This window comes from Dunckerocampus dactyliophorus, chromosome 18, assembly GCF_027744805.1.
Source record: "Dunckerocampus dactyliophorus isolate RoL2022-P2 chromosome 18, RoL_Ddac_1.1, whole genome shotgun sequence".
In the NCBI taxonomy this organism is placed as follows: Eukaryota; Metazoa; Chordata; class Actinopteri; order Syngnathiformes; family Syngnathidae; genus Dunckerocampus; species Dunckerocampus dactyliophorus.
The window spans coordinates 7243036-7270229 of NC_072836.1; the positions used below are offsets into that span (position 1 = coordinate 7243036).

The window sequence follows — 27194 nt, forward strand, 5'->3', positions numbered from 1 at the left end:
TACTTTTTAGAAAAAAAGAGGAGACAAAAGAAGTCAAAGTAAGCTAGCAGCTCAAGCGAGATGCAGCGCCACTCTACGGTATTAAAATAAATATGCTTTAAAAAAATACTTTTCTTTATTATAATTACATTAAATTAGTAGTCATGGCTTTTTCTTACCTGCCTCCCCCCTTTTTTGGAAATCCTTTCAGCCGTCTCGGCCCCGGGAGCGCTCACTGACATACAGACAAAAACACCGCAGCCAGGATGCTCAGTGTGGCTCAGCCTCCTCCTCTTAAAGGGCCAGCAGCACTGATTCAACAGCACTCACATCCTACAGTACACACCTTAACCAGCAGGGGAAGCTTTGGCGCGATGCTTCTTCACATACCTTAGTAGACCTTTCGGAGTGTGTCCACCTATTACATACAGGACCTGTAATAAGCAATTTAAGATTTTAATTAACCTAAGAGTTTAAAAATGAAACCCACACCATAAACCTTCAACACATATTTAACAATAAGAAATAATCCTTCACAGAGCAATTGAGGTGCAGGGGATTGAGAGGGGATTCCCTTTATGATGAAGGATTGGGATACCAATAAAAAGGCAAAGGGTGTCAAAAGGTGCTACAATGCCATTTGGAATTGCAATATTTTTCCAAGGAAATACTGTACATCACATTTAGGTCCTTCTGCTTTAAAAAAAAATGTACCATTGGTCTGTTTACATTTGCTTAAGTCCAGTACAATATACCTAAGATTTAGCCATTTGAATTGAAAAAGTGCCACTTCAAGTCTGTAATCTTGTTGAAAACACACCATGTTGTTCTATATTGGCTTGTAGACACTAATCTTGCAAGATCATGCTGTATATGAAAAGACATACACACAATCGGTTCAATTATGTCTTTGATCTCCCATTACCTAAAGAAAATAGCACCAGCAGACACACCTTGTTGTTCTACAGAATATTACAGTGCAGACACTCATCTTGCAAGATCATCCTGCAGCTGAACCAACATAAAAACAAGACAATTGGATATTGTAGTTCTTTGATTCCCCATTAACCTAACAATATGATGTAAAGACACCAGAAGACACACCATGTTGTTCTATATTAGATTGCACTGAGCTTGCTGAAGATCATGCTGCATTTGAACCCACATAAAAACATGACAATTGAATCAACTAAGTCTTTGACTGATCGATTAAAAAAATGCTGTAAAAAAACAAAATACACAAGTTTTCTATATTAGATTGCAGACACTAATCTTGCAACATCATGCTGCAGCTGAATCAACATAAACAAGATAATTGGATCATTACGTTTTTGACTGATTAACAAAAAAAAAATCTGTAAAAAACAAATACCAGAAGACACACCATGTTGGTCTATATTTGATTGCAGGTACTAATCTTGCAAAATCATGCTGCAGCTGAACCTGCACAAATAACAAGACAATTGGATCAATTAGCTCTGACTGATCCCCCATTACCTAAAAAAAAACAACCTAAATGGGTAAATTTACTTAATTCTAAGTGGTTCTCTTCATTAAGCAAAATTTACAAGCTAAAAATGTCTATAAATATGTTTGTTTTCCTTTTTCTCCATGAGATTATTCCTTTTACATGACTTTTTTCACATTTATATCTCAAGGGGCACAGTTAAATGTGCATACTCTCACCAAACCCTGTGTAACAAATGTTTTTTAAAGAACTACAGAGAAGTTATATATACACTATAGTATTCATAAAATAATACAATTTAAATACAAGTGCAAAAAAACCCAACATTGAAGTAAATACAGAAATAAAAGTCATTAAGTTGTCAGAAAAATGAATTTAATAGAAGGCAGTAAAAAAGACAATGTAAATAAATAAACCTTGATCTAACAGGTAAAAAAAATAAAAGAAGCACTAATATTTTGAACGTGTTAATGTGCTGTTGCTTTACAAGTAGTGCAATACAATTGGTACAGTAGTAAGAAGAACAGTCATTCTTTTAGGGGTCACATTGTAAATAACTGCAGTCAAGAGGCCTTGACATCACACACACATCACAGTAAATGCAGGGAGACGGTCACAGTTTGTACATATTTGGTGTGCGGCAGTGTGGACGTCACCGGCAGTGCATGCCATCATTAATTCCAGACTGAGTCAAGACCGAGACTCACCTTCCAGTCTACATATTAAATTCATATAACAGGGCGAGGAAAGAGGAATGTCAGTTATTTGGTCTATTGACAACAAAATTTGTAAAACAAAAAACTCCTAGAAAGGTTTTAATAAGATGGCCACCAGCGGCGCTTTGCAGCAGCGTCTCTAAGTCAACAAGGCTGCGAATCAAAGCAAATAACATTTGCGGCATTTTTGCAAAAAAGCTAATAAAACAGAGCGGAAAAATGGAACTTGATGATTTGGAGTCCAAACACTTGTTGCGATCCAAAGTTAAAATCAGTTCAGTAACAGTCGCAGATGCACTGAGTTCGTCAGCCTAAACATCAATCACGTTGATACTGACTGTACACTATACAGTCTACTGTATGTGCATACTGTAACGTCCTGCTGTGTATTTCTTTTTGTCCCTGTGCAGTGTATGCAGAGTGGCGTGAGAACAGACAGTCGGGGCCTCTCTAAAAAATGATGTTTGCGGTGCAGATAACCTTCCAGTATAAACAGCTGAGGTGTCGGAGTGGAGGTGAGAGGGGGTGGGGCTAGGAGTGATATGTGTTTGCGTGTGTGTGTGTACGTGGTGATGATGGGGGGTGTGAATGATTATGGCATGACAGACTGACGTGTTTGTCTATGTGTACGTGTGTGTGTGTATGTATAGAGTAAAATATCAAGCCAGACACAAGTGGAGGACGGCGCGTGTGCCTGTGATATCTAGTGGGATTCAAAGGGGCTGGACAGGGGCGGAGCCTCTTGCTGTCAGGTTGGGTTCAACACTCGACTTTGCGAAGGCTGGAGCGACTGTAGGAGTTCCTGTATTAGAGAGACCAGGAAGTACAGGTGGTTTATTTTTGAACACATGCAAAATTACCACCAGTACAAATTAATAATAACAATAACAATAATAATAATAACAATAACAATAACAAATGCCTTGACCATAACAGATTCTTGGTGCTCCCTGTAGGTGAGTGGTTTTGTTTTTTTTAAATATAAACATACAGTAAATATGTAATTATACATAATTCGATGAACATTAAAGTACAAACCATATTTCCTCAAACAGTGGCCTTCTCTCTAATAGACGCCATGCCCCAATTAATTGCGTCATATACTTGAACTACTACTCCTACATATTTCAGACATAGTCGCAAACGGTGATTAATTCATTTGAAAACCGTGATTAATCCGATTAAACATGTTTATCACAAAAGTGTTTGTGAACCACCAGTTGAGGAACACGGCTGTAAAGAACGTGAAAGACTGGTGCAGCAAGAAAAAGAAATAACTTGGAGGTGCCATGAATGATAATTTTGTGGTTAGGCGCTAAAAAAAAAAAAAAAGACTATCAACTTTCAAAGAGCACCGAGGATAAGCTGCCACATCACGTCATCAGCCAGCAGCCAAGACTATTAGGAACATGTTGTCCTGCTGTACGCCGATAAAGTTTTATCTTAGGTTTAGCCAAAAAGGACACAGATGATTCTAGAAGCAGATTAAAAAAAAAAAAACACACACTGGTACCGTCAAATAGAAGCTGCTGAGAATGATTCTTCTGACTTTGTTATATTGGTGTGTCACCCCATTTCCTGGAGTGTGACACATCCAGGCTCTTCTTAAGTGTGAAGGGGGTGGAAAAGCTGTGTGTGTGTGTGTGTGTGTGTGTGTGTGTGTGTGTGTTAAATGTCTCAAATTACCGCTGTGTTTGTGTAGCTGGAGTCGGCAGGGTTCTGTAGAGCTGTGGGATCTTGCGGTTGAGGAGAGGACCCAGAGCTTCTTTCAGTTTATTGTAGTTCCTCTCCAGCTCTCTGTGGTACTCCTTCTGGTCGGGCCCGATCAGAGATTTGTTCTTCCTCAGGGCATCCTCACACCTGCACACAAACAAGAGGAGGAGTGTGCGTGTGTGTTTTTACAAGGCACATACACGGGAAGCAGAGAGTGTCATCACCTCTTAGCGAAGTCTTTAAAGCACAGACGCAATTTGTTGTGATGGCGGAACAGCTTGGGGTCATTGGGAATGTCGGTGAGAAAGACCTGCGCCACCTCCAGGGGGCCCTGTGAGAATGAGGGAAGGGGGAGGCTGGTGGTTACATATGTGCTAAGGAATGTAAAACTTAAAGCCAGGACTTTATAAGCCCCACATGGAGAGGGGATTTACATTCCAGGGTGATGCAGGCTTTTTGACACTTGAAACACAATAGATCCCAACCACAGTGCCGCGGCACATTAGTTGGTCATGAGAGAGCATCAGGTGTGCCGTGGAAAATTCTCCAATTACAATTAATTGGTCCGGAAATTATTACGGTTACGTATGCATGGCCACAAATTATATGCGCTCGCGGCAGAAGAATACGTAGTCAAGCGTTGCTACTCTAAGGAAGGACGTCACTTTTGTTCTTTTTAGTTAATTTTTCCCCATCATTTTGTCTCCCAAGTGTGTGGCATCGCGTCTCAGAAAAGGAAAGTGAAATTAGACATGGTAAAATGCAAAAGAAAGTGGAGAAATCAACACTGGCTGCATGCCCGGTCCAACCATCAAGGCCAAAGATGGTTTCTATGAACATGTGCAAGGATCCTCAACTATGAAATGGACAGTGATAACTAAGAAGCGCAGTGGCCTCATTATTGAGACTTAATAATAATTATCGCCTTAAAACTCGACTTACATAGTAGTCATAAAGACGGAACTCGTACGTAGACCGGGGACTTGCTATATCTATGTTCATGTGTCTTGGCTCAGTAAATGTTGGGAAACACTGCAACAGACAGTGATGAAAAGCGGAACCTGGTTGACTGTGGTGCCCACACAGCCCTGCAGCACCATCTGCAGCATCTTGGAGTCGGCCGGGTCCTGGTTTGTGGCAAAGGCGAGCTCTTGCGTCTTCTTCTGCATGTCCTCAATGGCCACCTCAATGGGCACGAGAATGATCTAAAAAACACCAAACTCCAAACAGTGAAGGTCTCCTTTTTTTCCTCTCCTGAGCAGAGGGGTAGGCGGCTACTACCTCCTCCTTGTGAATGACGTTGATGCGTGTCTTGATGTATGGGAAGGCGTGGGACGCCGTGAGGATGGTTTTGCGCTTGTACTGCTCATGTAGGTCCCCATGGGCGCGGCCGTCCAGCGTGAATGGAGTGCAGTACATGAAGGTGCGCAGGTTGTAGTTCTTGTCAAAGTAGGTGATCCTTTCTTTGAACTCATAGGAGTCGAAGAAAGGCTCTACATAGGTGATCTGGAGGTAGGCCTGAACACAGCACATAGTTTACATCACTTTTCCCACAAATAATGACACTTAATAGAAAATAGGGTATTCCTGCAAAAAAAATATGTTATTGAAAATAAATTACAATGCTGGCACAATACGTGGAGTTTGTCAAACATAAAAGTTTTATTGGACCACTAGAAACCAAAAGTTATGGAAAAAAAATAATAGGACACTCCATTTTACTCCTCCTCCTATGGAAGCCTGTTTCCGCCACTGAAAGAAAAAAATATCCCAAAGTCATAATTATGAGCTAAAAAGTTGAAATTACAAAATAAAAAAACCTTCACTGGAGCCTTCGTCACATGGCTCTCAGCACATGCGCAGTTTGTGTCTCATAATTTCTATTTTGCTCATAATGACGACTTATGATTTATGAATTTCGACTTGTGATAATTTCACCTTTTTCGCTCATAATTATGATTTTCTTCTCATAATTTCAACTTTATCATAATTTTGACTTATCTCACGACTTCAACTTATAATCATGACTTTTTATCATATAATTTTGACTTTTTATCATATAATTTTGACTTTTTATCTCATATTTTCAACTTTCTTATCTCATAATTATGACTTTGTTATAATTATGACTTTTTATATCATAATTTAGACTTTTTTTAGTCTCATAATTATGACTTACCATTGGGTTTTTTTTCTTTCAGTGGTGGAAAGAAAAAAAAATGTCCTTCCTATGTTACCTGTGTTATTATTTTTCTGACACACATGGTGGTGCTGTTGTTAAACCCCAAAGCTTATTTCATGCTGTAGACATACAGCATGATTACATTTATCTGCCTGCCATATTTTCATATTGTATGGCATTTTTGTGCCTGCCAACCACCCATGATGCAACCATTAGTAGAAGTCCATGTTACCTTGTTGGCATCCAGTTTGGTTTTATCCACCGGGTTGGAGTCCTTGATTATTTCGACCGCCTCATCTCCGAACCGCTCCGAGTAGAACTCCTGTGCACCGCATAGATTCATGCTTAGTAAAAATGTGGCTCCACAAGTTACCTGGAGTGGATTTATTAGTGGTGAACGTGCCTCAAGTCTGTGGGAAATCTCGGCCAACTTGGTGATTGACGGCTCCTTGTAGACGAATTCCTGCTCGTCCAGGTCTCCAAAGCGAGAGCCGTAGAAACCCACCCGGAAGTAAGTTCCAAACATTCTCTGAACACTGGGGGGTGTTGAGGAGGGAAACAGGGCGGATTGAGTGACATTTATTTGGGATACATGACACCAGATCTTCAGGCAGCTTAATTATCCGTACACTTTCAGTATAGTAGTTGTTCACACATATTTATATATACAGTACACAGTATATATACTGAGTATATGTGTGTGCAAGGTTACAAGTGCTGTGTGCTTATGTTTTTAAACACAAGTCTTATACATTAGTGTACCATGTATGTAAATGACAGTGTATAATGTATGTGTGCATGTGTTTGTAACAGTCAAAGCATCTTATGTCACTCACCCGTCAATCACACGATAGGCGGGACAAGGCCATGCAATGGAGAAGACAGAAAATATTGTAAACAAATGACCAGCCAAAGCAATCCTGATTCAGATTAACTAAAATATACACATTCAGAAATATTCTGCATATAATAGGAACACATTTCAGACAATCACACAGTTACCTCCCATCCTGAGCTCTGTAAAAGAAACAAAACAGAATGAGAAGACACAAGGAACAATCAGAGGATTCCCCGACCACCCTGAGATGGCTGCTGCAGCTTACTTGGTTATAGACTTTGATGAAGGCGTCCTGCAGCTTCCCGTGGAGACTTGCCAGCTTTTTGAAGTCTCTGTTGGCTTCATGAACAGGCAGAAGAATCTTGTACACTTCATTTATAGCCTCGTACATGGCGGCCTGGGTTTTAAAAAGCATATCTAACATTAACAGTTGCACACATGCCTCCCTGTGTTAATGCCGCAGCCATGTGACGTGCGACCACGCGGCCAGCCAGCATGTGCGCGGTGAATGCAAGTCGCACCATGTTGAAAGAGGCAGCTGCTTGCTCCAGGAGGCCCACCAGGCCCGACTCACTGAAGTACATTGCAGCACAAATGCCTTCCTCCTCTGGAGAAAGGATGTCATCTGATACAGCGGACTCCTCCAGCACATTGGAGGAAATATTCTGAAGAAGAAAAGCATGAAAACAGAGCAAGCATGAATCAGTGCTTTGCATATGATATTGAGTATCATTTATGTCACTTACTCCAGGGGATGTTTTCAAAGCATTTACCTGAAAGGTGACACAGCCAATTGGCAGGTAGCGGCAATCCTCCAGCATGTTGAGATACTCCGCCACCAGAGCGGCACTATGGACCAAACAGTGGGCGGCCTCAGCGTGGTTCCCTCTCTCCGAGTGCTTCCCCGCCATGTTCTGGAGCCACGTGAGGCGCAAGTCTGGGGAGTTCTGGTAGCCCTTTGCAATCCTGATGCCAAAAACTGTATATTAAATACCAGTATGATTTTTTTTAGTTGTATGCACATTCAAGCACCTGTACATAAGGTCAATTAGCATCTCAGGATCCTGCTGATGCTCCTTCATCTTCACAGTGTCTGTAAGAATCATGTGCAGGTTGAACACTAGATCCTGGACCTGAAAAAGCACAACATGACATTTTTTTAGCGTTAGGTTTGCTTCATCGCATGATGCATGCTCTAAAGTTATCATGTATGCCTGTTCTGGGAAGGGGGTGTCACGAAGCTCCACATCGTCCTCGGCGTAAGTCAGAATTGTCTTGAGCGACCGGCGGAGATGCTCCTCGTTGAAGTTTTGTGAGGTTCCCACCAGTGAGGATAACGACATTGTCACCTGCATCTTCACTCGAGCAAAATTCTGATCCAAACAAAGACACTTTGGACATAATCTATACACAAATGCTTTCTTTGCCACCAAACAAAAAGGCAGCATCTACACTTACATTTCCGATCTCAAAGTTTTGCCTCATGAGCAAGTAAAGGGAGGCGGAGGCGTGACTTCTGACGGCGGCGATGCTGCTGCTGCAGTGGCGCAGCAGACGCAGGCACAAGTCTGCACAAAGCTCTGTGTCCTCCTCAAACAGCATCTCTGGAAACTTTACGCAAAACCTTATCACTTCTTGCCATCTTTAGGCTGAGATGTATTCCTTAATATTTTTGCACAATAAAGATGCATAGAAAAAGAATTTTGCTTAACTGCACTATAATACGCTTGTGAAAATGTACCTTGAAGACAAGAGCTCTCTGTGTAGTGAAGCAGTGCTGCAGGAAGAGGGCGCTCTGGTTGCCTGCCATGCTGTGCAGAAGAACTCTCAGCACCCCACCGAGCACACTTTCCTTCAGCTCTGATGCCACCACAGTCTAAAGAGGGAAATTAAAACAATACAGTAATATAATATAATGTTGTAGGTACTCAAAGGTACTTAGCTCCATATACCTTGACTATAATCTCCAGTGTGTCCAATACTACCAGGGATGCCTCTGTAGATAGGTTTCCATCCACCACACTTTCCTGCTCCACTTCAGCCTTAGTCCTGGTTAGAGGTATTGTTTTAAAGGATATGGTAATACTAGTAATTACAACAAAATATGTTCATTGTTGTTTTAAATGCAAAAGTCTGTGTCATTAATGTCTACAAACAACACATACAATAGGCTACATACTTGTCGACCCTGTCTGTGTTTTGTCTCCAGTGAGTGACATTCTTTCTCCACCTGACGTTCTCCTGGCTGCCGTAGGGACTTCTTTCTGCAAAGCGTAAACACATCACACTACCACTGCAACACGTCTGACACAAATGCATGCTTTACCGTACTGCCCGCTTTACCTCGGCAACGGCGCACCATCTCCTGCCGAGCGCCGATGGTACCGAGAATGGCCTCCTCCAGACGGGCTTTCATGTCCTGCGACTTCTTAAACGTCAAGCTGTTGATCCTCTCCAGAGCCTTCTTCCCCTGCAACAACAACATGCCATCAGACACAAGAAGCATCTGGACATCACTCATTAAGAGTGGGGGGTGGAGGCATGCTTCGTCTGCTTAGTGTACCTTGTACTCAAAGCAGGAGAGACAGAGATGCAGTAGCTCCAGCAGGCGGTTGATTTGCTGCACCGACAGATCAGACACCCAGCGCTCAAGGAGAGCGGCGTCTGCATTCTTCAGCACCCACAGGAAACACACCAGCAGAGTCCGGCTGCACTCGGCGGACAGAGAGCTGCCCTGGCGCCCGGCCTGGTGAGGAGACACACGCAAGCACGCGCGCGCGCACGCACACGCACACACACAGTAGTAACTCAGAGCACGCCTTTAAATCAAACAAAAGGAATAATACAATTACGGATGGGCAGAGGGGTCAGCTGCTCACCACCGTGGGAAGTGCAAACGGGTTGGCCTTGGTGTGATGCAAAGGGGAGCCGGCAATCGCCATGGCAACAGACTGACTGATGGTATTGCTACCGTCTAGGTCAGCATCGTCAGCGTGGGCTGGGGCATGGCGCACTCGAGACAGAGTGGAGTCTGCAAAGAAGTAAGAAAAGAAACTAAGCTCTCTCAGGAGCAATACTATCGACAGTGGATCTTGTGGAGGTGGAGAGCTTTTGACAGGTCTGGAAAAAAAAAAAAAAAAGCGGGTGCTGACCTGAAAAGTCGTGGAGCTGCTGCAGGGTTTCCATGACGATGGGGATAAGAGGCAGGTACAGCTGAGCAATGTGGGCTCTGACCTGAGGGTCTCCGTAGCGTGGATCTGAATCATGGCTGCACAGCAGGGAGTGAACGGCACTAATGGCTTTTTTATGAAGGAAAAAAACTCTGTGGGCAAAAACAAACACATTGTCTTTCTTACACAGCACAAAAGGAATGCTAATGTCGCAATCAATACAATAAAAATAGCAGTTTTTGTTTAGACAGCAAATAACGGCCCACCCGTCTCCTTCTGGATCAAGTATGAGAGAGAGCTCAGTGAGGAGGAGGCCAGACAGGAAGTGCTGCTGCCGAAACGGGACGGAGAGCTCAAACATGGTCGCCACACCCTGGTCTTGCACCATACTGGAAAATGCTGAACTCTACTCCCACAAGAAGAAAATAATGACATAAAAGATACTTAAACAACATATTTAGTATAGTGGCTGTAGTTTGTACCTTACATCATAGTGAGAGATGGTATGCTCCTTTTACAAGTATACCAAGAAAAACAGTTAACTACAATCATTACTATAAGCATTATATATGAAATTGTTTAATTAATAGCTCTCTAACAGTGTCACTCAAAACTGAGCATTACTGTCTTTGTCATGGGACATTTTTCATATATTGTTCTTGTTCCAGATACCTGTGATGTGGTGGAGGATGTGGAGGGGGACGGTGAAGCTGGTGGGCTGAGGGTAGAACATGGCAGGTTGAGAACAACATAGTGCTCGTGGCTGCAGACGATTCGTATGAAGTCCATCCGCAGAGCGTTCAGAGAGGTGGGATTCGGTGTCATGTGAAACTTGCTGCCGATCTGAGGCGCGAGAGACACGACTAAAGACAGGGTTGCAACCGCGATGAAAAAAAAAAAGACACAAGGAGCAGCATACCTGTTTGTAGTAGGAGCGGATGAGGTTGAACACAAAGCCTCGGTCCATGAGAGAGAGCAAATCATTGAGGAAGAAGGCCAGACTGTTATTTAATCTCTCCACAAGCTCCACATCCTGATGGCAACAAGAGCAAAGGTGGATGATAAACAGTATTAGTCCTTAATTCACATTCGTATTCCGGTAATTGTATTCCAAAAATGAAAAAATATGCTCGGTGTGTACTTGAGTGTGGTTCAGTTAGCGTTCACACTTGCATTTTTGTCAGCGGACCGAATAATGTCAGTTATGGCTGCCACACACAGGAAGCGCCAAATGACTGCGATTGGTGAAATTCATTGCCAAAGCGGAGCAAACCTTGCACACGGGAGGCAACGAGTGGCTGTGGCCAGCTACACCTGCAAGTGACGTGCTGACATCCACAGCGAGTCTCCCACGGTTTTGTTTGGCTGTCAGATGTAGCAGGAATTTGGGGGTATCAAAGTAAATCAGAGGAGGGAAAGCAGCCAGTGTTTATCGTGTACAAATGTCAAATAGCTCCGGAAAATCTGACACAGCAAGTGTTTTGTTTTTTCCTCCATGTTCACCTGTGAGAGAGTAATGAATAGCATCCTGTCCGCTCATTGGTCAGTCAATGAAACTTCTGCTGATTGGTCCTCACCTGGGCGACAGCTATGAAAAGATTTTTTTTAACTTTCTGGAATAGCGTCGCAAGCCATTGTGTGCACGGTGACATGCACGAGCACAAAATTTAACACGCACAAATTTCGCGTTATATTTGTGCAAGACTAGACTGTACACGCCTCCCATTATCAATCAAACTAGCAGCAAACCTGACTAGAATTTGTTTTAATTGAAAGCACCCTTACGGAGTAACGTTTCTCTACCTTGTGGTACCGGCTGGCAATGTCTGCACTGATGGCACAAACAAGAGCGGCGATGTCGTCCACGAAGCGGTCTGGGAAGCGCTGTCGCCGGGGAAGCTCCAGTTTTGAGGTGAGGAATAAATGATGGGCCATGCTTTTTGTCTTAGAGGAGAGAGGACACAAACAACATCAGCTATGTTGAAAATGTCCTGCTTGAAAGACACAAGCCTAAACATATTTGCAGACCATGAGCTGGAAGAAGAACCAGGCCTGCTGTAGCGCTGCTTCTCTCACGTTGCTGGTGCTCACGACCCACTGCAGAGCCAGCTCTTCATGGAGCAGCTACATGTGGGCCAACACAGAACATAAGGAGACAATCAGAAACCTGAGAAGCCAAACATTAATCAGAACAAACTGAATGTTTATTCATAAATGGATGAATAATGAATAAGTCTTCGCACTACCTTACACAGAAAAGCAGATTTGTAATGACGGATGAGGATTGTTAATAACACAAACATCTGATGATGTTAGTTGCGTTGATGCATATTTTACCTTCTTGGTAATCTGCCTTGAGGGAACTGAAAATGAGGCCACACTGTCCAGAAAGGCAGACATGCGATTGTTGCTTCGGTCGATTGCCTAAGTCGGCGTGATGGTGAGGTGAACACACATATACATACATACACACACACACACACACACACACACACACACACACACGTACAGATGGGTGTGAAAATGGACAAATGGGGCTACCCGGGTGGCGTGCAAGACCTCAAACACAACATATATGGTTTGTTATGTGATGAAAATGTAGGCAGGATGAAGCATGCAGAGTAAAAGGCAGACGGATGCAACCTGTGAGAGACAGAGGTAGGAAACGACTGCTGAGAGGTAATCCACCTGATTAAGGGCTGCATGACAAATCAAAATAAGATCACAATCTTGTGTTTTGGCTCTGTAGTTGTTTGTTTTGGCAAGAGGTTCCAATTCAGAGAAAGAGTCCTAAATCCTCTCTCTGCTGTCTAACAACAACTTAAAAACACTGTTGTTGTCCGTGAACTGTGGCACTGTGGAGGTAAAATTGTGATCTTAAATCTCAAAATCGGTGCAGCGCTAAACCGCAATGGAGGCGAGGGAGGTTGGGAGGGCTTCTGCACCTGCTTGAGCTCGCAGCTGGAGTTTGGGTTCCGGCGTAGCACAGATCTGGAGCCCCCGGGGGCATAAGCAGAGTTTACCCAGGAGTGGGAGCGATCAATGCCCTGCCACAAGCCACCACAAATGCATAAACACACACACACACACACACACACACACACACACACACACAAAGTGTGGCAAGAGGCAGGGGCACAGTGAATAATTGCCATAAAAGTGAAAACTGTGAAAAATACATCAGCATGGAGGGGGGAAACCAAGACTGAAGGCACAAAGGAAGAGAAGCACAAAGTGGAACTGACATTTAACAACTTGATTCAACATAATTGCTAACTTTATGTGATGGAAAGGATTGAGACAAAGCAGCACAGTAATTACAGCCACATACAAAGACTGATAATCAATCCCCCAACACAGGCACTGAAAATATGACACAAACAATTTGATCCTTATGTTCTGCCATTGCTTTAAAAACATGGAGAGAATGAGTCATAAATAGACAAAGGATGTATAATAAACAAATCAGTTAGAATGTTGGTAATAAATTGTACAGTATTGATCTCGTAACAGATCAAAGCCAGGTACCTTGCTGCCAATGATTCTTTGCACTTCTTCGTCAGGAGAAAGTGGTGTACTGGCCAAGTCGGGGTCAGAATTGCTGATACTCTTAGAGCGAGCCAGGTTCAGGCTGCTCGGCCGGCCCGTGGCTCTGGAGAAGGTGGCGTACTGCAGTGGCACCTCGTAGGACTGAGTGCCAGCTGCTGGCAGGAAAAGACGCGTGACTCGCCTGATGTCCGCTGACATGACTTTATTTTTCCCTCTCCCTACTTGGATGCAAGCTGTGTGTTTGATGCTGCTAAGCTTACTTGGCTGCGGAATCGCTGGCTCAGCAGTTGGCAGGCGGAAGCAGTAATGGACGAAGGATGCCAGCAGGTTGTTGCGCCCGTGCTGGTCCTGGTTCCCTTCCAGATTCTTGTGGATCTGGTTGACCAGCAGAGCCATGGCTTCGAAGGCAGCACGGCCAAGGTTTACTGCGGACAAACACAGAAAATGAATTACCGCGACAGGATGATACATTGCAACACTGCGTCACAAGCAATCAACTAAACAATCACCAATTTGGCCTGCGATGACTGGAGGGTACACAATGAGCTGAATCAGTTTGTTGAGCAGCTGGTGAAGAAACCTGACACAGGTGTCCAGCAGGGCACCCCTCAGCGCGGCCATGCTGGCCTTCAGCTCGCCCTCCATGTTGGCCTCGGTGATGATGACGTCCTTGAGGCGGAAGGGGAAAGAGTACTCCTCTAGCACGTACACTAAAGTGAAGAACTTGTCCAGGTGGGGGTCCTATATTCAAAACAAATGATCATTAAGGTTAATTACAGCCATATTGTAGTTTAATTTGGAACCACGTGCTTGTGTGGATTTTCCCCAGGTACTCCCAAAAACATGCATGTTTGGCTAATTGGAGAATCTAAATTGTCCATCGGTGTGAATGTGAGTGTGAATGCTTGTTTGTATATATGTGCCATGTGACTGACTGGTGACCAGTCCTAGGTGTGCCCCGCCCACAGTACTCCATCATTTTTTTACACATTTGTCTGTCTAATGGGCTGCACGGTGGCCAAGTGGTTAGCATGTTGCCACACAGCCCTGAGATCTGGGTTTCTCTGCTTAGGCATGTCTGTGTGGAGTTTTCATGTTCGCCCCAAATGTGTTTTCTCCGGGTACTCTGGTTTCCTCCCACATTCCAAAAACATGCATGTTAGGTTATTGGCGACTCTAAATTGTCCATAGGTGTGACTGCAAATGGTTGTTTGTCTATATGTGCCCTGCGACCAGTCCAGGGTGTACCCCGCCTTTCGCCCAAAGTCAGCTGGGATAGGCTCTAGCATACCCCGCAACCCTGAGGATGAGCAGCACAGAAAATTGATGGATGGATGCTTGTCAAATACAGTAGTCGAGGAAACGGCAATTTAGCAGGTTCACCACTAGGTGGAGAAAATACACTAATTGTGCTTTCACCCACTTTTGTTTTAGATTGCCAAAAATTCAAGAGAATGCCAAGTTTTACCGGTAATACTTGATGTTGTGCAAGTGTAAGCATGTACTTTAACACTTAAGCATACACAAAATAAACGAAACCAAAATGATATTTAAACTTTTTACCCCGTTAAAAACACTGCAGAGATCTGTGGGTAGTTTAATTTCAGCTCGGTTTGATTTAGTCAAATATTTTATGTAGGAGGTGGAAAGAGGAAAGAACAAAACACTGCCAGGACTTAGATTCTGAGAGCAAATGTTCATTTTGATCCAATTTCAATAAACACATCTAAATAGGGACACCCACACTCATTTGCTGGCAATGAGCAGCCATCATAACATGTCAGCTTGTCTTCAAAGAAGAGTCCCACTAAGTTGTGCTGACAACTTCCTACTAAGTGCTGACGGGAAACTTCATGCATGTTTCATGCTAATGGGCTGAGTAAAAACAGAAGCAGGGTGGTAAAAAGATATAGGTAAGATGGGATGGAAGGCGCATTTGCATAGATGTTTGCGTACCTGTGTGTGCACTGAAGAAGTTGCTGTCACCTCCACGTTGAACACGCCTTTGTGATTATCCACCCACTTCATGCCTGGGAGCTGAACCTGCCGGAGTGACACGCAACCCATTTAACTCACTCAAATGGCATATTAGGCACTGGCGGTGATATTCATATTCATTCATTGATATTCATTGACTCACGTCAGGGGTTAGCACAGAGTAGCTGGGCGGGGGCTTTTCCACTGAGACAGGCAAACTGAAGGAGCCTGTGCGCAGTCGGCCATGCTGCATTAGAGGGATCCACTGCGATCAAGGAGAGAAGACACACAGTGTTTTACTGAAGGCAATGGCTACAGAGGGAGCTACACTGGAAGCCGTTTATGTAGAGGACCCGCTGAGGTTGTCGACATAACCAAAACAGAACCTAGTCATTGCGTGCACATTTACTTGTGAGTTTGGCCAGACACATAAGGACAATGGGCGATAATACATGAATTTGGAACCTATGACAGTTTGTTGCTATTGTAAAAGAAAAACTAAAAACGTGATACAGTCGTCTCTCGCCACTTCGCGGTTCAAACATCGCACCCTCACTCTTATCGCATTTTTTCAAACAATGACTATGGCCTATTATTGGGCAGAAATAAAATAAGCATATTAAGCAATGTTTGCATATTCTTGCCCTAAATAAAGCATTTTCAAGCATAAAAATGACTAAATGAACTCCAAGACTGTTTAAAGAACGTTGCTGAACTGTAGTCTACACTGGCCACTAGGTGTCACTAGTAACACGCAACAGACTTGATCAGGGTCAAACAACAATTATTGAAGGTTTGAATTATCTGACAACAGGCAAAATGACAACAATCATCATCATCATCATCATCGACAGGGTACTGTTGTGGCCGTACTCCCAACGTCACTTCCACTCCATACGTTTGGAAGACATTTATTGAAACACACATGAACACGAGTCTTATTTATGTCTTAAATGGCTTATTTTCTCTGATTATTTGTAGTCTAATGAAAATATTTCATTTATAAATAAGGACTCCTACTTTGCAGAAATTCACTTTTCACGGCCGGGTCTGGAAACAATTAACCGCGACAAACAAGGGATTACAGTACATAATTAAAGACAGATTTGCGTTATTATTAGTTATTAATACCAACATTTCAGCTTGTCGTCATTACAGACCTTTTTCCCAATTTTTGCTGTCTTTTTAAATTTTATTTCTGCAATGTGCCATGGGCCAATAAGCCATGTACCACAAACGGCCCCTGCACCGCACTTTGAACACCCCTGCTTTTACAGTTCTTTGCCAGAATTGAGCAGGTGTTGTGACATCAAAACTGTAGTTGACTATTTAGCTTGTTAGCTTCCTTCATAATGAGCAAACGTTGGTAATTAAAGCGAGCAGGGCAATGTTGTTGCAGCTGGAACTAATTGATGCGTTACAAGAGGATTTTTTTTTTTTTTTGTAAATGTAGATCCGAAATCAGAGAAGGTGTGCGGAGGTGGGCTGTCCACCCTCTGAATGAGTCATATACAGAGAAGAAATAATGTGCTCTAAGCCGATCAATCAGCCGCAGATTGAGAATTTTTTGGGAGGTGCATGTCAAGCTACGCGCAGAGACTGAACTTGAAATTGAAACCGACAAAATCGGTACCTGCAGAGCAGCGACACGTACAAGCATAATCAAGAATCAATGCCATGTAAGAAAAATGCGTACATGTTGGCCGGTCTGCAGTAGTTGCTGTAGTTGTTTCACGTTGATTTTGCGTTAATGATGACGTTAACCTGACGGACCGATTTTTAAGAAGAAAAACACAACTGACTTGATAAATTGGTCCACATGGACAGTTTGTCGACATAAACGGGGCCGCTTTAAGCGAGTACCACTGTGTCAAACAGTGTGGGTTTGAGGTTTCTCACAGTGTAGCCCACGGGAGTCTCCAGAGGGGTGTTCTGTTTGGTTTGGCAGCTGATGTGGTAAAAAGTAAAGAGAAGATGGTGGTTGTCTGTGAGGTTGGCAGGAATTTTCAGCTTCATCTCCTCGTAGAACTCGGGAGACCTGAGGGAAGGGGGCGGGCGAAGAGTTAAACACTCAGATCAAACGAAGGAACTCTGAAGGGAATTCAGCCTGAAGGGGGCGGCGAGGAGCTTAACAAAACAGGAAAGGAGGGAACTGCAGTGGTCTTACTTGTTGTGGTAAATGATTGGGGTGAATGCCTCTTTCATGAACTCAGCACAACTGGATTTCCCAAAGATGACCTGGTCAAACACACAGCAAAGCAAAACATTTTGAAAGAGCCACCAATTATTATCGGCCGGTTTCTGTAAAAAAAAAAAAAAAAAAAAAAAAAAAAAAAAACATCGTCGTGCAGTGGCAACTTGACAATTCATGTCATGACAACACAAACATGACATGAATGTGTGCTGTGTCACGTAGGGTTGCCAACACCCGTATTGCGCCGACAAGGGACGCACTTGAGCCTGTATTGCCACGACAACACTAGTCTGTAAAACCTCAACAGTCTTACTTTGATAGCTTGACACAGGCTATGCCAATCCATGCCAGTGTGTTTGATCACTCCCTTGTCAAAACCTATTAGTGTTCCAATTTTCTTGCATCTTTCTTTACACACTTTGCCTAGCTGTCACTTGCGGTAGCTAGAATTATCCACCTAGCTTCTAGTCTTCGGACTCCAAATGTGACTTTTTACCCCAGTGACATTTTGTTTTGAAAACAAGCAAGCAATGCGGTTAGTTCAGAGCTTGTTTTTAATCCAACAGGGAAGTGGATATCACATTCATGGGGTACGTACTAACTTTTTCAAGTGTCACTGAACAATTTTACTCTCTTGATGTCATTGTACTAACTATGTCTTGTCCTCAAAACACTATATACCTGTATGTGTGTGGTTGTTTAATGAACATAAACACATAGTGTGTCCAGCCTTATGATGGTGATACTATGACAGGGGTCTCCTAGTTTACCCAGGTGATTTTGAATATAGCTCACAAAGGGTCAAAGAATATTTGCTTCAACTCTTAGTAGTTTTTTTATTGTAACGGTTCAATTCAGACTTTATGCTTTTTATATAATGAAAAATGAAAACAAAATAGCATAATAGCATGTAGCTCTTGGTAATAAAGTAGTGTACAATTTAAATGCTGCCAGTCAAAAATAAAACACAAATATTTTGCAGCTCTAATAGTGATGAAAGTTGGAGATCCCTGCAACCTAGACATTGAATTTATTCTGTTTTAAGTTATGCAAGACAGATTTCTACTTCATAAAGATATTTATTTGTATTATTTTATCTGTTAATTGTGTTATCTTGAACCAAAAAATAAATTATTGAACTATTTATTTCCCCTATATTTGTATTATTCTAAAACTAAAAATTCAAATTAAATTCAGGTTTGTGTCAAATATCGTTTCACAAAAATAGAGGCAAAAAAACAAAAGAAAACCTAACCATGCGAAAGTTTTATTTTTTATTAATTACCTATTTGCCAGGGGCCCTTGGAATTGTCTAACGGTGGTCGTGGCCAATAGCACTCATCATACATAAATTGAAAAATGTACAGTTAAATCCATATGATCGGTATCGGCCGATCTCACTCATGGATAATTGGTATCGGAATCGGCAGCATAAAACCCTGATCGTAGCATCCCTAGTCAGTACACTCATCAACCACATCGTTAGGCACACTAACACTCTAAAGAGAACGCTCAACTTTAATTGACCCGTTAACTTATAAAAGCTTCGTTAGTGTGAGCGCCGTTGGAAATGTTTTAAATGGTGTAAGAAGTAAAAAGTCAAAGGGACATACATACTCTTATATAACATAAAACATGCAAATACTGTAGCAAGCATGTGAAACCAAACCAGCCTTGCAGAACTCACTAAATGTCACTAAACTTGCTTTCATCCTACCCTCTTGCTCCGCTTTGAAGATCTTCCACAGAGACATAAGTATATAATATTTCACCGCCTCCGGCTGTTCTTAGCTACAGGAATTACTTTCTCCCAAGAGCGATGCTGTCACTGAGGAAAAAAAAAAAAAAAAAACCCACAGTGACTCACCGGCAAAGCTTGGCTGGGGTCCTCTCCTGCCATGAACTGAACTTTGACTGCGATGTTCCTCACCGAGCCCTGACGGCTGCTGAAGTTCAGGCTTTGAGGATAAACATAGAGCAGGTTCCTGGCAGGTGAAAGAGGAAAAAGGAGAAAAATTATTTCATCAAAGCTCAGTAAAATTACATTTACGAAAGGTGATTAAAATTGATGATATGCCAACTCTAATCTTTTACAGTAATATTCAGTCGTGTATCAACATAGTAAAAGTGACCTCGAATTGACTGCATGGTGAAAGTGATCCTAACTTTACTTGACTGTTACACCCACGGTGTAAGAAGGAGAGGTTCCGCAGGTCCTTCATACCGACCGCTGTCAGGCTCTACAACACCTGTACCACCTGAACCATGTTGTAGTCAATATGCATTCTTTACACTGTATTCTTTACTTGCGTATCTTGCTTGCTGCTGTAACAAGTGAATTTCCCCGCTGTGGGATAAATAAAGTACAAATACAAATACAGATACAAATACAAACCCTGAGCCACATCAAACAGTAGAGGTAATTCTAGTTCACATTTTGAAACAGCTGTTTTTTTATCCACCTAACAAGAGGCTTGGATTCAATCTGAGACCATGTTCAAAACAATTCCTAATTTAAAAAGTTGAAACAAGAGTTAAAAAGAAATGTATGTGTTTGTGACCTAGATGCCAACTCTTGTATGCACAGCGTTACATTTTAGAGGTTATCAAGGCTAAAGTCAAGACCTGGCATCGAACCACAGCTGGGCTAATGTTTGACCGTGTTTTTTTGGGGGGGTTTTTGGACACAAATATAAGGCTCACGTTTCCTTTTCCAGTCGGTGAGACACGTCCTGAACCACCTTAAAATCAGGACTCTGCACCTCACCCGGTGGAAAATCCCTGTCTGTTCATCGACAGAGCGATACAACAGATAAAACTGCACAGAGTCTGCTGGCGATTGCCATCGATCAGGATGATCTGGGGCCTGTGCTTGCTTTGTGTGGCAATGGGGCTCAGACCCGTCCACACGGCCCCCATCAAGAAGCCAGGCTGGACAGAGGACGTCAACGTGCTCATGTACGGCGTGATTCAGTTTGGAGAGTCCCTCAGCTACGTGTTGGAAACTACAGAGGCCAAGATGGCTGAGATCGGGCGAACTCTGAATGGCCACAAGGGTGCTCTGAGGAGGCTGGGGGAGCACACGAGGCAGGCGGCTGAGGTGAACAAACAGATCAAGGGAATGATAGAGCTGCTGCAGGTACGGAAAACGAGCAAGTATGCAAACACGAGATTGTTACGGTGAGACAGCAGCATGCCACAAAAGATGTTAGATAATGGGGATAAATATCCGACCACTGAGCAGACACAACAAAGCAGCATGTGTGCCTTTTTGGGTGGGGGGGGGTTTACGATTCTGGTATCATCTTCTGGCTTCCTCTTTTTTATAACGTATGTGACAAGAAGCTCCACAGACACTTCATGTGGTACCCCTGCACATTCTAACATCATCCACTACATGAGCTGCATTGCATTGTACTGATATTATGGGTGCATTATTTAACACAGGGGTGATCAAAGTGCAGCCTGGGGGCCATTTGTAGCTTGTTATTTTTATGAGCCTGCAGCACACTGTAGAAACTGTTGATACAAATAAGTATTAGTAATATAAAGCTTTGTCTTTACATAAATGTATAAAACTTGTTTTTGAGCCTTTTTGAAACATTTTTTTTTTACAAAATTATAAATATCAAAAGTGGCCTCAGTTATTATTACCACTTTTAGCATTTATCAGCATTTTTTCCATACCTTAACATTCATTACCGCATAAGCAGATTAACTTTTACTATCTTTTCTGTTTAATTACGTAGATAATGGTGACATTTAAACACAGGAAGTGGACAAACTTTAAATGACAAAATGCAGTGTCAACATGTACTTGGACATGGATAACAAGAATACATCCAAATTGTCTTCTGATAGGAACAGATGTCCAAGCATCAAGCTCATACCATGATGACAAAAAGTCAGCTGGCCCGCATTGAGCGGGAAGAGACGGGGCTTCAGACGAAAGTGAAAAGGCTGGAGGCATATGTCAACAACACGTTCCCCACCGGCATCAAAGAGCTGCAGGTAAGCTGCCAAGCCCCCCCCCCAAAAAAAACAGCTTTTGTCACAACTGTCACTGTTGTCACACCAGTCAGACAACGTTTTTTGGGAGGGGGGGGTCTCACACTGAGGCTTTATCTTTGTTTGTGGCTTTAGGAGAGAGCTGTCTTGAACGCCAGCATCTTGAAAGGTCTTCAACATTTGACGCAGTTTCAAAAACATAAAATTGAGAACCACAACGAGCAGATCTCCACACTACAGAGGATGGTGAGTGGTACATGTGCACTGTTGGTCTTAATTGGGGTTCATTTGCGGTTTCTCCTCTTCCAGAGTGAAGCTTTGTGAAGTAACCAACAAAACAAGTTGGCCGGGACTACCTACATTGTCAGCACTGGACCCTCACAGCACTCCCTTTCACCTGTGCAATGCTTAACATAGCACACTATACTGTTTTGGGGTTTGTTTTATGTTTGTTGTTGCAACATACACCTGTTTCTCACGCAACACTGCAGTATGTATGTTATTTGTTCTGAGCCTTATAAGCATCGTTTTTTGACATTTTAATTATAAAATCTTATTTTATTATGGCACAGCATGTAAGAGTATCTTGTCATTTAGGAATTTTGTGGTATGTACAGTACATATTGTACAAAATTCTGTGGTCTTTCCTTGGCAGACAAAGACAAATGAATAAATAAATATATACCCTGTAAAAGAAGCCTTTTTTCTGTAATGCTGCTCTGTATATACACACGGCACCAATATTGTAGTGTTTGTGTGAAAGAGGCTTCAGTCAATGTGTTGTACCAGTGCTCACCTGTAGGTGGTGTGCGGCGTGTACACGTAGCGAGCGGGGAACTCCAGCACCTCTTTGGTGGGGCGTACCCGCAGGTCCGGGTAGGGCTTCACGTGTAGCAGCTCAGGTGACAGGCAGTAATGAGGCGAGTCTGGCGCTGGAGAGATGTCGATCTTCAATTGGGCTGGAAACGAGACACACATACACAAACTTGAAATGAATTCAGACAAATATATCACGGTAAAGCTTGATGAGCGGCTTCTTAAAAGGTCACCTGTGACGGGCCTCAGTCGTCGCAGGACAGAGGACGGTCTGCGCATGTCTGCCAGAAACTTGTAGAGATCTTCATCACTCAGCCTGTCACCCTCCTTCATTAAAGATCAATATCATTAGGGTGGAGTGTTTGCACGAAATGACTACAGTAAAAAAATACAAATACACCCAGATGCAGCACTTGTGTTGGAACCCATCAATCATATTAAGCAGGTCTACAGACAGTATTATTGACTACTACTTGGCGGACGCATTTGAGAGTGCACAATGCCTTGCAAAATATCTCTGTCCAGCATGTCTGCTATAACATTGCCAATATATCTTGCAGTCGATGTATATCAACAAGACTGGGAGTCCTTTTATTGGGGTTGAGTCAAATAACCAAATAATCTTTTGTCTTTAAAGTGACGACACTCAGAAATAGTGAGCGTGTGACAGATCACTGTGTCAAACGCTGATCCAAGTCATCAGCATCACCACTGAGCTGCGTCTGACCTGCTTGAAGAAGTTGGTGACGGTGAGTGTTGCCGGGCGGAAAGTGGCAAAGTTACACATGTCATCGCCCATGCTCATCCGCTCGAATCCCTTCCTCTTTTTCTCGTTCCACGTCCCGTGGCCTTTGCGCTCCGCTTGTCAAAAAAAGGAAGCAAAGATATCATGTAACAAAGTGCATATTTGATAGTGAAGTCCAATCATGTGTTTTTGGTACAGTACCAGAGTCGGAGTCTGTGTCCAAGCGGTCCAGACCCCCCACGCTGCTGACGATGTTGAGAAGATGAATGGCCGTCCAGGCGAATGGCATGCGGAAGCAGCCGAGACGACTACAAGACTGCTCTGCTTGCAGACGCAGTTTCTCCAACTTCTCCTTGTGCTGCAAGTCATTGTATAATCACCAAGTGGAAAAAGATAACATAAAAGGTCTACAGTATTTGCCAGCCATTGGGTAAACATTGCGCCTAGACAGACCGCATTGGGCAACTAAGCCAATGTGCATGCTGTCTGCAGGTCATGATCACTGTGCTGCATCTTTGGCTGCATTACCTTAGAAGAGTCTGATTCCTTCATGACCATGTATGGTTCACAGCACTCTCCAATGTCTCCTTGCTGAAGAACCTTCTCCAGCTGCAAGAAAAGCACTCAGGGTGAGTTATCATGTACGATGCTGCTCAGAGAGGCACTTGAACTTCATAAAAGAGCAGACGAGCTTATTCATGAGCACAATAAGAGAACAGTCAGCATTAATATGAAGGCTCCTGCAATACCTTAATGACCAAGAATATATCGGAGGAGGGGTATGTGATGGAGAAAATGGCAGAGCGTGCCAGCGTGGAGATGGCCATGTGAGGCGTGTGCGGCTTAAGTAGGCCTTTCATCTGATCAGAGTTCAGGTCGAAGTAGAAATTCTCGGAAATCTGTCACAGAGAGAGCTCGAGATAAGCGGGAATGGTTGGAAGGAGGAGACGGGGAGATGCACGTCAAGGCAATGTAATTGAGTTTTGCCTTAGAGATGTAAACCACAAGTTCACTTAGGTCGTTTTAAGGCAGGGGGGAATTCAATAAGACAAGCATGAGGTCATCGTTTTACTGGATTAATACAATTTTATTTCGAAAAATATGATTATACCTTTTTCTTTTCCTTGACATCATAAAGGGCCAGTGATCCAAATATTGGTTCGATTTCTATCTCAAACCTGAAAACACAAAATGTGCTTGTTAGGCTCTTTTGTTTTTCTTGATGATGATAGTGAATTGCTGACCTGGAAACATCACTCACTTTAGAGAAAGACACTTGACCATGATCCTCTGGCCACAGTGTTCTTTGGGCACTTCGGGGACAGTGCATCGCTCCACGGCCTCGTCCTGCCACACAAACGCATGCACACACACACACAGGCATCATGGCAACATGTCATGGCAACAGACAATGATGTGTACATAGACATTGTAAAAAAGGAGAGGGGCTGGAATGAGACAGCAAAGCAAACAGTAGACAGGGGTGACGACAGTAAAACAGCAAGTGGTAGACAGTCCTTAAGAGCAGCAGTCCCAGCGACATATATCATTTAAAAGCAAGAGTATGCTTGGTATTGTACTGTATTACTTTGAAAAAGATCAGTTGACCTTTGTGACGGGTACAAAAGATAACGAGGAATATATCGTAGTTTGACATTCCACTTCATCTACTTCAACCAGCTTGTGTTGAATATGCTGTATATTCAAAATCAACAGGGTTCCGAGTGTCACAAACATAAAATGATACATAACAACTTTGAAGCCAATCTGCTACATATTCTGACTGTTGGAGTCATAAAGTCATCTGCTACCTCAACCATTTTGTGTCTATTACTATCCAAAATCATCAAGGTTCTTGCTCTACCACAGAACAATCCTAAGTCACTAAAGGCTTTGGCAACGATTGGTGACCGGTAAAGATGTTGCAAGAAATATGTAAGAGTTTGATCGTTGGTCTCTGCTAGCTACTTCAACCACTTACAGTATGTGCCTGATAACATCCAAAATGCACAGAGTCCTTGCCCTAGCGTAGAACAATAATTCACTACAGGTTTGCAGAAGATTGGTTAAACATTGTGACCACAGAAAGGAGTTGAATCTTGGGTCTCTGCTACTTCAACCATTTTGTGTATGATAGCATTCAAAATCAATAGGGTTTTTTGCCCTAGCTGAGAACAATAACAATAACAATAACAATAATGAAGGTTTGAGGCAAATAGGTTTAAAATGATCACGGGTAGCAAGGTTGCAAAAAAATATGTTGCTGACGTTTTTGACCTCAGCTACCTCAATCAGTAGTAGTGCGTCAGATAGCATTCAAAATCAATTGGGTTCTTCCACTGGCAAAACAAAAATCCATTCAAGATTTTCAGAAGATCAGTTTCAGATTGCGGTTGGTAAAGCGTTCACAGGTAAGACGTAGGAGATTAAGCTTTGACCTTTGCTACCTCGATTCTTGCGCTTACAATAATCCACTCCAAAACATCGGTTGAACATTGTGAACGGTAGTAAAGGGACAAGGTGTCAGTGTTTGACCTTTAAACTCTGAACTCATTTATCACGATTCAGATACAAATCAAAATCAGTGAGGTTTGAATTGTGACCGGTAGAGATGTGACAAGAACATTCTGCATATTCAGGGTGTTGGTAAAGTTCTTGTAGCCTAGAACATCGTTATGTAGAGCAATAATTCTTTAATTTCCAAATCTGCAGGGAGTTCTTTGCCATCAAGTGCAATGTTGAACTTCCAGCGACCAGTATGAGCGTGTGTAAGAGCGATAACACCAAACTGAACACACCTTCTCCCCATACCTAAGACCTTGTAACACTAACGAGTCATAACCCTGGCTAACTGAGCCCAATTTGGACAGTTTAACATAAGGGTGTATTCACTTTTGCTGCCAGATATTAACGGGTGTGTGTAGAGTAATTTTGAAGGGGCAGTAAATTTACTGTGATCCAAGCTGTACACTGACTACTTTACAATGTATCAATGTGTCATTTCTTTAGTGTTGTCCCATAAAACGATATAATGAAATATTTGCAGAAATGTGAGGGGTGTACTCACTTTTGTGACATACTGTAATATATGATTGGACACTGACACAAACCTCATCAGGGGGAGGGTAGAGGCCCAGCAGGTCACCGTGACGTCCCAGCATGCGTGCCTCTGTGTTGCGGGAGTCCATGTCCTCTGGCCCCGTGCGCTCCAGCACCGATGGGAAGAGGACATCTGGGGAGGAATTCTTCAGGTCAAAGATACTGGAGGCCCAGCTGCCCCGCGGCGTCTCATCGATGGAGGCCGACCGCCGTTTTGCGTCATCCTGAAGAAGAAACGTTGAGATCATGTGTTGTTATTTCTGGCTGGGGAAGACATCACCCTCAAGGGTTCGCTGCAGATGTTGTTGAAAGATCAAGAGAAGAATGTGCACAGGCTCCTATTTCCTTTCATCCATCCATCCTCACTCACGTAATGGTAGCATAGTGTTAGGTACACCTGCACAGCATGCTCGTAGGTAAGCACAAAGCACCCCACCAGGCATCCTCCTACTTTTCATATATACCAGGTGTACAAGTTAACTTGGTGATTCAGGGCCACTTTTTTAAATCACATTCAAATGGGCATGAGGTCACTGTGAAGCTACCTGCTCGTCTTGTCGCTCAGCAGCAGCAGCCTCATCTAGTTCAAAGGTCTGTTTGAGCAGGCCTCGCTGCCTCTCCCTCTGTCGCTCAGAGCTGTGAGGGCTGTGCGTGGTGCTGTAGTGCTGGTATCTACAAGGGAGTAGAACAGATTGCCCTGCTAATATCACAACTGCCAATCACGTGGGAAGTGAAAAGGG

General features: G+C 43.1%; 3 protein-coding genes across 9 annotated transcripts in view; 1 reads left to right on the top strand and 2 right to left on the bottom strand.

The window, feature by feature from the left end:
* The window catches only part of kank2 (KN motif and ankyrin repeat domains 2), a 32738-nt gene extending 32478 nt beyond the window's left edge, over nucleotides 1–260 (bottom strand). The window contains exon 1 of the mRNA XM_054759487.1: nucleotides 159–260. The gene's annotated coding sequence lies outside the window, so the exon portion shown is untranslated. The remainder of the gene's footprint in view (nucleotides 1–158) is intronic.
* Nucleotides 261–1804: 1544 nt separating this feature from the next.
* LOC129170669 (dedicator of cytokinesis protein 7-like) overlaps nucleotides 1805–27194 on the bottom strand; it is a 29569-nt gene continuing 4179 nt past the window's right edge. Inside the window, exons 5-50 of one of the 7 annotated variants that reach the window (XM_054758423.1) lie at nucleotides 27000–27126; nucleotides 26466–26678; nucleotides 24617–24702; nucleotides 24467–24533; nucleotides 24105–24254; nucleotides 23884–23964; nucleotides 23557–23713; nucleotides 23338–23471; nucleotides 22844–22937; nucleotides 22591–22753; nucleotides 19654–19771; nucleotides 17760–17830; nucleotides 17492–17630; nucleotides 15756–15857; nucleotides 15572–15658; nucleotides 14125–14356; nucleotides 13876–14040; nucleotides 13595–13767; nucleotides 13012–13113; nucleotides 12404–12490; nucleotides 12095–12190; nucleotides 11870–12010; nucleotides 10986–11099; nucleotides 10739–10909; nucleotides 10333–10472; nucleotides 10049–10218; nucleotides 9776–9927; nucleotides 9460–9642; nucleotides 9240–9366; nucleotides 9076–9160; nucleotides 8849–8945; nucleotides 8638–8772; nucleotides 8355–8507; nucleotides 8111–8269; nucleotides 7929–8029; nucleotides 7670–7862; nucleotides 7418–7561; nucleotides 7162–7293; nucleotides 7061–7075; nucleotides 6462–6587; nucleotides 6291–6380; nucleotides 5158–5394; nucleotides 4938–5081; nucleotides 4101–4207; nucleotides 3850–4023; nucleotides 1805–2965 (exon numbers count right to left, since the gene is read on the bottom strand). In XM_054758423.1, the coding sequence (XP_054614398.1) occupies nucleotides 2923–2965; nucleotides 3850–4023; nucleotides 4101–4207; nucleotides 4938–5081; nucleotides 5158–5394; nucleotides 6291–6380; nucleotides 6462–6587; nucleotides 7061–7075; nucleotides 7162–7293; nucleotides 7418–7561; nucleotides 7670–7862; nucleotides 7929–8029; nucleotides 8111–8269; nucleotides 8355–8507; nucleotides 8638–8772; nucleotides 8849–8945; nucleotides 9076–9160; nucleotides 9240–9366; nucleotides 9460–9642; nucleotides 9776–9927; nucleotides 10049–10218; nucleotides 10333–10472; nucleotides 10739–10909; nucleotides 10986–11099; nucleotides 11870–12010; nucleotides 12095–12190; nucleotides 12404–12490; nucleotides 13012–13113; nucleotides 13595–13767; nucleotides 13876–14040; nucleotides 14125–14356; nucleotides 15572–15658; nucleotides 15756–15857; nucleotides 17492–17630; nucleotides 17760–17830; nucleotides 19654–19771; nucleotides 22591–22753; nucleotides 22844–22937; nucleotides 23338–23471; nucleotides 23557–23713; nucleotides 23884–23964; nucleotides 24105–24254; nucleotides 24467–24533; nucleotides 24617–24702; nucleotides 26466–26678; nucleotides 27000–27126 (5977 nt within the window). In that variant the 3' untranslated portion in view covers nucleotides 1805–2922. Of the gene's footprint in view, nucleotides 2966–3849; nucleotides 4024–4100; nucleotides 4208–4937; nucleotides 5082–5157; nucleotides 5395–6290; nucleotides 6381–6461; nucleotides 6588–7060; nucleotides 7076–7161; nucleotides 7294–7417; nucleotides 7562–7669; nucleotides 7863–7928; nucleotides 8030–8110; nucleotides 8270–8354; nucleotides 8508–8637; nucleotides 8773–8848; nucleotides 8946–9075; nucleotides 9161–9239; nucleotides 9367–9459; nucleotides 9643–9775; nucleotides 9928–10048; nucleotides 10219–10332; nucleotides 10473–10738; nucleotides 10910–10985; nucleotides 11100–11869; nucleotides 12011–12094; nucleotides 12191–12403; nucleotides 12491–13011; nucleotides 13114–13232; nucleotides 13771–13875; nucleotides 14041–14124; nucleotides 14357–15571; nucleotides 15659–15755; nucleotides 15858–17491; nucleotides 17631–17759; nucleotides 17831–19653; nucleotides 19772–22590; nucleotides 22754–22843; nucleotides 22938–23337; nucleotides 23472–23556; nucleotides 23714–23883; nucleotides 23965–24104; nucleotides 24255–24466; nucleotides 24534–24616; nucleotides 24703–26465; nucleotides 26679–26999; nucleotides 27127–27194 lie in introns of those variants that run through there. The other 6 variants (XM_054758422.1, XM_054758424.1, XM_054758426.1 and 3 more) reach the window with 6 other exon arrangements.
* angptl8 (angiopoietin like 8) lies at nucleotides 20496–22477 on the top strand. The gene is made up of 4 exons (XM_054758453.1): nucleotides 20496–20925; nucleotides 21648–21797; nucleotides 21930–22040; nucleotides 22104–22477. Exons 1-4 carry the CDS (start codon nucleotides 20641–20643, stop codon nucleotides 22116–22118), a joined length of 561 nt encoding a protein of 186 aa, XP_054614428.1. The 5' UTR covers nucleotides 20496–20640; the 3' UTR covers nucleotides 22119–22477.